This window comes from Equus caballus, chromosome 23 (genome assembly GCF_041296265.1).
Source record: "Equus caballus isolate H_3958 breed thoroughbred chromosome 23, TB-T2T, whole genome shotgun sequence".
NCBI classification, from domain to species: Eukaryota; Metazoa; Chordata; class Mammalia; order Perissodactyla; family Equidae; genus Equus; species Equus caballus.
The window spans coordinates 15,863,186-15,872,057 of NC_091706.1; the positions used below are offsets into that span (position 1 = coordinate 15,863,186).

At 41.7% G+C, this 8,872-nt stretch overlaps 1 protein-coding gene across 5 annotated transcripts in view; it reads left to right on the forward strand.

Moving 5' to 3' along the window:
* Window positions 1-7,665, forward strand: part of C23H9orf153 (chromosome 23 C9orf153 homolog) — a 28,072-nt gene extending 20,407 nt beyond the window's left edge. For 4 of the 5 annotated variants that reach the window (XM_070248099.1, XM_023627116.2, XM_023627117.2 and 1 more), the window contains 2 exons: window positions 367-862; window positions 4,302-6,550. In XM_070248099.1, the coding sequence (XP_070104200.1) occupies window positions 367-862; window positions 4,302-4,531 (726 nt within the window). In that variant the 3' untranslated portion in view covers window positions 4,532-6,550. 5 annotated transcript variants of the gene reach the window in all.
* The last annotated feature ends 1,207 nt before the right edge of the window (window positions 7,666-8,872 follow it).

Genomic DNA, 8,872 nt, shown 5'->3' on the forward strand with positions numbered 1-8,872 from the left:
TCCTTACTCAAAATAAAGGTCGCCACCCCCAAAAGCTCTCTCTCTCTCCATGGTCACTCACAGAATTTTACAGCTGGAAAGATCTTAAAGACTTCTGAGCAAGTCTAACGGGCTCATTTTATCGTCGAGGGTTTAAGTGATGTGTCTAAATGATGCACCTTTTTGAGAAGGAATCTGAGATTTGACCTTCTGGTCCCTGTTCCACATTTCCAATATAGACTTGGTTTAGTTAGGCAAAGATATCTTCCAAAATTAGATGTTTCTGTGTTCATGGTTATTTGTTATCCTATTTGTTCTAGGTTTTGTGGGTCTGCGGGACGATTGCATTTTCATCAATCTCATGACTTCCCACGTTTTCTCCCACAGCTGCCAGAATTGTATGCATTGGTAAAGGATTTTAATAGAGAGAGCAAGAAATCGAATCTCCTAAAAATTCACAGTATTTCACCTAGGGAAGCACAGAAAATACTTAGTCAAAACCTGAATGCCATGTCATTCACCAGTGGCACCGATGTGAGAGGAAAAGCCCCCCAACCTGTTTCCATGTGCAAAGTGGTTAGAAAAGAAGAGGAGAAACCAGAATCTATGACTGAACTCCTGCACCGCAGCTTGTTGACCAGCTCGCTCTCCCCAATGGAGAGGCTCACCAGGTCCCAGCAGAGACTCGCCCAGTGTGGGATCCCTCCTCCCGCGCACACTTTTCCTTATGAGATTCTCATGGATCACTCCAAAGCATCACTGGTCAACATACAGAAGAAGAGTCAGAGCAGCAGGATACTGTGCAGGCTGGGCATCTCCTACATCAAGCCAGAAAAGCTTGTCCTTGAAGACAGCATTCCTAAATACGTATTTGCTAATTCAGGTAAACAGATGAGGCCATGTGGGAGAAAATGAGTGGAAATCTTACTGCACAATTTACCTAGATTTCTAGAGCTGAAATAGTCAAATATTGACCGAGGGGAATCTTGCAGTTCTGGGGTTCACGGCCTACAGTGGCCACAAGAACTAGAGAACAGAGAACCAAACGGTCCAGAGTCAAATCATAGATCCACTCCTGAAAACCGACATTATTTAGACACGACACTTAAACTTACCTTTATAAAATGAGCTGGTTAAACTGGACTCTCATAACCATTTGCTTCTCGTTTCATGAAGTTAGTCAAGTATTTACTGAATCTTAAGTATCTTGGCTTTACTTCAACTGAGGGTTTTTCAGATATTTTTTCATGACCTGTCCCCTTTCCTCATTGTTACCTCTCTACAAACAACAGAAGGAAACTGCCTTCATTTCTGATTCTTTAATTGAGAGGTACACATAAAAGGCCAAAGGCCATACAGAGTAAGTTAAAAATATATAAATGATGGTAAGTTTTAATGAGGAGGGAGTGTCTTATCCTTAAGGTCTCAATTTGCCTTTTGCAATTTGAAGGAAGTAATATTTTTATCATTCTGTGTAGCTATAAAAAATAGATTAAAGCAATGGTATAAAATATTGAGTCCCTCTGGAGTAGGTTCTTGACTCAAGACTATTTGCACAGCAAATATTTTGATGCCACCATTTTTGTATTAGAAGTAGTAGGAGAGACAGAAGGAATAAATTTAAAGGAATAGATTGATTACTCTGATCATATTTGGTCCAAGATGCTGGAAGAATCTTTGCTGTAACTCCCTACATGGATGTCTTGACAAAGCCAGTGCTGGTTTCGGCTTCCTTTGATAGTCTCCTACTTGATGTGTTTTGGAGCCAAGGCAGAAGTTGCAATTAGGGCACTTGTAGGAATGGCCTAGGTAATCCACAAAAGTACACAGGTAAAGTCTGAGACCAGAGAGGAAAAAGCAGGGAAAGTGTTGAGAATCAATAAAAAGAACTGGCAAAAAGCCAGTGGTGTGTCAATTTTGATGTGGCTTTTGAAGAAGTGCTAAAATCTTTGGATGTTTGATAGGTCTTGAACATTTATGGCTTTGCCAACCACAGGGGCCAAGTTGTCCTTTCCTCTTAATGCATGGACTGCTACCTACCATGCCCCTCTCGTGCGTCCTCCCAGACTCTGTGTTGAAGTTTCTTCTCTGCCTCCATGACTTCATTTCCTAAGATCCCGGAGGTAGAATTTCTGGGACGTGTCCTGTCTATTCAAGGAATACACATGAAGCTGGGTAGGCATCTGTATGAGGAATATCCATAAGTCCTTAGATTTAATTGGTATTGCAACAATCCATCTGTTACTGTCACTGTTGTCCAGCATTACTAACATTTATAGTAATGACAGCCAGTCCTTAAAGTATTCTCAGTCCAGAGGAACTTTAGGACTCCTAGCATGTATACCAAGGAGTATTAGAGAACATATCCTTACTAGCACCAAGCACTACGGGAGGGAAAGGGAGTGGCTGCTGCCATTTTGTTCTTCTCCTGTCGTATGAGCTTCTCTTGTTTAGGCTAAGTCTGGTAGGACCATGCGGTTAGGGATGTGTTTGACCAAAAATCAAGAAAAACCAAATAAGGGGGTTATTTTTCTCACATAATGAGAAGTCTGGAGGTGGGCAAACAAGGGCCGGGGCAGTGCTTTTTTTTAAAGATTGGCACTTGAGCTAACAAAGGTTGCCAATCTTTTTTTTTTTTTCTGCTTTCTCTCCCCAAATGCCCCCAATACATAGTTGTATATTTTAGTTGTGGGTCCTTCTAGTTGTGGCATGTGGGAAGCCACCTCAGCGTGGCCTGCCGAGCAGAGCATGCCATAAACCAGCGAAACTCTGGGCCGCCAAAATGGAGCGCTCAAACTTAACCACTCGGCCACAGGGCCGGCCCCAAGGAGCAGTGCTTTCTGATGTCATCGAGGTCCCAGGCTCTACCATCTCTTGTATGCGGCTTTTGTCTTCATGGCCAAAAGATGTTTCCTTCATCTCCAGGTGCTCTGGCCACATTCCAGGCAGGAAGAGAGGGACAGGACAAGGGGCCACGTTGGCTACTTCTGTCCTCTTTGATAGGGAAACAAAGCTTCCTCAGAACACACCTCCTCCGGTGACTTTTCCATACATCTCGTTGCCCAAAGTCGTGTCCAATAGCCAGCCCTTACTGCAAGGAAGGCTGATGACTGGAGATCTTAGCTTTCCACCCTCTACAGCAGGGGAGGGCAGAAGATTGTAATGGGTATGTAACCTATAGTGTCTGCCACAGATCACAATCATCAACTCTATGGCCTTCTCTTGCCAAATATCCCTTTCCTTCTTTCTATCACCAGTTCTTGCTATGCCAGGTCTGCCAAGATCTTGTCAAACCCCCTGAAACTTGGCAACGGCCGTAGGAACAGACTGTTGAACACACGGCCAGATATGAACTCAGGGAATGCTCCCAGGTCCCAGCCTCCTACTTTAGGCATGTACAGAATATGTATAAAGACTTCCTGCCAGGCAGACGCAGGAAAGCCCAGGCCCTTCCCAGGGGCGGAGGCCCGACTGGCACGGGGGCAGTAGGCAGGCCATAGGTGTGCTGCTCAAATACAACCACACAGGGAGGACGGTGAAGTCGCCCACGAGAGAGAGGGCAGCCTGCCTGCCTGCTTGCTCCAGCCAGTTCTCCTTCCGCTCCTCTCATTCCTCTTGGCTCTTTGGCCTCTGGTTTTACACTCAAGTCCCTGCCTTAGGCCTTGCTCTTTTTCTTTTCTTTTTTTGAAATTTACAATTTATTTAGCCCTGAATGGAATTAAAAGGAAGGGAAAAGGAAATGGCTGCTGAGTAGGGAAATACACAGCATATCTTGGCTTGATTTTCTGTGGTTCACTGGCTCCTTGAAGGGATTTCAACTACTAATGGCCATCTAAGCTGGTAGGGCTTGAAAGAGTAGGGAAAACAGCTAAATTCTAGCTAAGCCACTGCCCTTTTAGCCTCACGGCTTACACCAGCATCTTGGAAGAAAAGACACTAACAATCTATGTACTTCTGATCAGTCTTCCTCCTTGTTTTAACCATTCATTAGGATCCTTTTCTTCTCCCTGTTGACCTCAGCGCTCAGTGGGTCTCTCTCCACTTGCACGTTATTAGTATCCAAGGACCAAATGAGTCACTCTCTCTACCTGCTGTGGCTCTGCAGGGTCCACTCCAGCCCAGTTAGCCAGACCCACCCAATTTCCTATTTGGAGGAGGGCTTTAGATGAGAGGAACACCATAGTTCTCCTTTAGTTTATAAAGCTTCAGAAACAGCTTTCTACCAGAAGGGAGAAGGAGACAGGCTCATCAGGTTTATTCTGTCCATGAAGCATCTCTGAATAACTGGAGGTTAAATAACACCACGATGTGCTTCTTTTCAGAAAAACAATTCATGGATCTGAAGGATCTGGAATGGAAATATTATAAGGGGATCGTGAAGTGGAAGCACATTACTTCCGACTCGTTTGTAAACATAAAATACAACAGTGAGAAGAGGTTTGTGGAGAGCCGGCAGATGCCTGATGTTATTTTCCCCCCTCTAGTTCGTAGGTCTTTGGTCATTTGTCCTCAGGTTGATTATCCAAAAAAATCTACCTTCTTCTTAAATTGAATATGAAGTTTATTAAAATATCTTGGATGTAAATTTTGCTTTTGAGAGCATTACATTTATACATGAAAAGTAAAGAAGCAGAGTCACCATGGAATACAAGAACTGAATCTCTACAAAATGCATGTAAGGTCCAAAATTAAACCATTAATATGGAGCAAAGGATCCAAATTGATCTGCTAATATAAAACGTGGTTTGGACTGGTGAAACCCATCCGGACCAAGACGGAGGCAAACCTGGATCATGGGAAAAGAAAGGCGCACATGAAGGAGAACTCCCCAGCAAGAATAGCTCTTAAACAGATTTTAAGCACATGAAGAAGTCCATTATCATAAAAATAGTTGATAAGTTCAACTAATGGAAGAATTAACATCTGAGGATGTAGAGATCAATCCAAGAACTTAAAAATAATATGTTCCCTGCTCAAAGACATGAGGAGGGAAGTGGCACCTATGAATTAAGAACAGGAAGATGTGGAACAGAACAAATTGAAAATCTTGGAAGTGAAAATTTAGCCATCAAAAATAAAATAATAACAATAATAATATTCAATAAATCACCTTACTAGTATTCTGAGGTATATATCTGAAGAGGATTCATTTGGAAGACAGTACTGAGGGAGAAGCTTCCAAATAACAGCACAGGAAGATAAAGGAAGAAATTATGAAAGAAGTTAAGGGTAATGGAGGGTAGAGTGAGAAGTTCAGAAATATAGCCAATGGAAGTTGCAGAAAAAACAAGGAAAAGAGATGACGTTTGGAAATAAAGTAATTCCAAAAATGAAGAGACACATGAAACCCTGAATTGAAACATACCACTGAGTGATTAGCAACAAAATAGAAATAAATTATGCCTGGAAGCACCGTAGCAAAACTGCAGAGCATTAAGCAAGAAGGGAAAACAAGAAGAGAAGATAGAGGACATGCAAAGAAATAACAAGTCAACAGTGGAACGTTCGTTAACAACATCAGAAGGGGATGGTGTCACATACCCAAAATGCTGACAGGAAACAACCATCCATCTGGAATTCTCTAACCAGCCAAACTCTCTTTAAAGAATAGGGACAAAATAAATACATCTTAAAACATATAAGAGCCAAAATTGTTTACTACCCACAATCCCTTACTGGAAAAATTGCTAGCACTTTAACAAGAACCCAGAGGGAATGCAAGAAATAATGGTGAGCAATTAAATGATTAATAGTATATGTGTATGATTGTGTACATGTTAAAAGATATTTCTGAATTCTATTTCTTAATATTTTATTTAGAAAATTTGCCTCATTATAAGTCAAATTATTCTGTAGTTTCCACTTTTTACACTATTTTTTTGAATCAGATTTTGGCTACAGCATAGTGGATTTCTTCAGCAGGAGAGACTAGAAATGGGCATGAGGGAGGTTTCTAGGGTGCTTATAATATTCTTGTATTTTGTGGGGTTTTTGTGGGGTTTTTTTTTTTTTGTTTTTTTTGCTGAGGAAGATTCACCATGAGCTAATATCTATTGCCAATCTTCCTTTTTTTGTATGTGAGCTGCCGCGACAGCATGGCAACTGACAGTGGTGTAGATCCACACTTGGGAACTGAACCTGGGCCACCAAAGAAGAGTGTGCGGAACTTAACCACTAGACCACCGGGCCTGTTCTACTTTTTATCTGTGTGCTCAAGCGTGTCCAGGATGCAAAACTTCCTCCAGCTATACACTTACTACTGTAAACTTTTCTTCATGCATTTTGCACTTCAAAAAGAGTTTTAGAAGTTATGCTACCTTCATAAAATAAATTGAGGGGTTTACATCTTTTTTTTTTGAGGCCATAGCTATTTAAATAGTATTAGAAATATTTATCCTTTAATGTCTAGCTCGAACTCAGCTATAAAATCATCTAATCCTGATGCCTTTTCTTCCTATTTTTATTATGAAAATGTTTAAACATTCATAAAAATAAACAAAGTCGTATAATGAATCTGCACATGTACCCATCATCTGGATTCAATATTTATTAAAGTCTTACCACACTTGTTTCCTCTGTTCCTTTTGTTGTGTTTCCTGTGTCTGCTGGGGTATTTTGAAGCAAATCATAGGCCTTATGTCTAAGATATTATCCTTACATACTATGGTGTGTATCTCAGAAAAATTTGAACATTTTCTTTCATAACCATGATGCCATTATTATACTAAGAAAATTAACAATAATTCCTTAGTACCATCTATTTATTCATATTCAAATTCCCTTTATTGTTTCAAAATTGTCTTTTTCTAGTTGGTTTGTTTGAATCAGGATCCCAGCAAGGTCTGAAGATTGTAATTGGTGATTAGGTCTCTTAAGTTTCTTTTCATCTATAGCAAATCCGCATTTTTTTTTTCCCCAGCAATTGACTTACTGAAGAAATAGGTCCCTTGCCCCATAGAAGGGTCCACAATCCAGATTTGTATCCTCATGGTGTCATTTAACTTATTCTTCTATCATCCATATTTCCTGTAAATTGGATATTTGCTAAAGCCTTGATTAGATTCAGGTTCAACTCTTTTCAGAAAGAATATCAGGTGATGCCGTGTACTTCGGATGCTGTGCCTTCATAGCAGAAGGCAAATAATACTGGTTGCTTCTCTTTTAGTGATTAAGACTGAGCATTGGGTTCGGGTGGTGACAGCCTGATGCCTCTGATTCTCAAGTTCCCTCTAACCTTTCATCTAGTGCCTTCCATCCATTGACGATTGAGGTAGGCTTCCTCTACAAGGCTCGCAGTGGTCCCACCTCCCAGGATTCACATCCTTGTGCAATCCCCTCCCCTTGAGTCTGGGCTGGACTGTTGACCTGCTTCTACAGATAGAATGCAGCAGAGGGGATGGGATGTCACTTCAACGTGAAGTTACAAAAAGCCTGTGTGTTCTATCTTGAATTCCCTCCCTCATCCACTTTCTAGCGTTCGGGGCGGCCGTCTGCCATCTTCTGATGTACCTCTTGGGGAGGTCCACGTGCAAGTAACGGATCTCTGGCTGACAGGCCGCAGGGATCTGAGATCTGCCAACAGCCACAGGAGTGAGCTTGGAAGCAGGTCCTCCCCGAGTCAGCCCTCGAGACACCCGCAGCCCCAGCCGACACCTCGTGCGAGACCCTGAGCCGGGGATTCCCAGTTAAGTCATACCCAGATTCCCAACCCACGGAAACTGTGAGAGAATAATTATTTGTTGTTTTAAGCTGCTACATTTTGTGGTAATCTGTTTCGCAGCAATAGATAACTAATATGATGTTTGCCTGGATTATTTTCATTAGGTTACTCAGTGATGATTTCTAACTCTGCGTTAATTCCACATTTATTAACTTGGAATAATTTGTAAAAAAAAAAAACTTTCCCTCACCGACTAGGGCTATTTATTTACACCGAAATACAATCTGCCCAAGAAAGGCAGCTAATTGCTTAATTTTTCCCTTTTAGTTGTCAATTTTCAGATTAAGGAGTTGATATTCTGGTTACTGCCAATGGTGGCAAACAAGTGTTTCTCGCTTTCTTTTTAAACAGCATTGTGGACTCACTGGTGTTTCTTTTTGGGGGGGTGGCGTTGTTTGTTTATTTCTTTTGTTTTTTAATAAGCTTTTTTAAAAAGCATAATGTCATACAGAAAATCACAAGCTTGATGAATTATCATAAACTGAACACACCCACGGAACCACAACCCAGCTCGTGAAATGGAGCCTTGCCCGCAAGCCCCTCTGTTGCCCTCTCCTGAGCGTTGCTCCGTTCCTCCCCTCCAAAGGTAACCGGTGTTCACCGTAGACTAGATGTATCTATTTCTGCACTCCTCATACAAACGTAAACACGCAGTACGGATTCTTCTGTATCCGGCTTCTTTCAGCATTATGTACGTAAGCTTCACCCTTGTTTTGTACGTAGCCATAGCTATTTATTTTCATTGCTATTTAGTATTCACTTTGCTGAATATAGCTGGTTGATTTACCCATTCCACTGTTGACGAACATTTGGGTCATTTGCAGTTTTTGGCCATTACAAATAGTGTTACTGCAACACCAGTGGCAGTTAGAGAGGGTTTGATTTCTAAAGAAGACTCACAGGACCCAAAATGAGACTGCTCACAGGTCTACGGTTTATCGCAGGAAAAGTATTCAATCAATGCGGCAAAAACATTAAAGCAAGGATATGCATCCCAGACAACAGCAAGGGCCCCAGAGGGACCAGACCCAGGCTCTGATCATCCTCTCTCTGTAAGGACCTTACTGGGCACATCTTCTCTCCTCTCAGGACCCGTTGTGGGCATGGAACACTTTAGAGCCACGAGCACGAAATCGAGTCTCGGACACTACTTTTTATATTTTGCAGGTCACA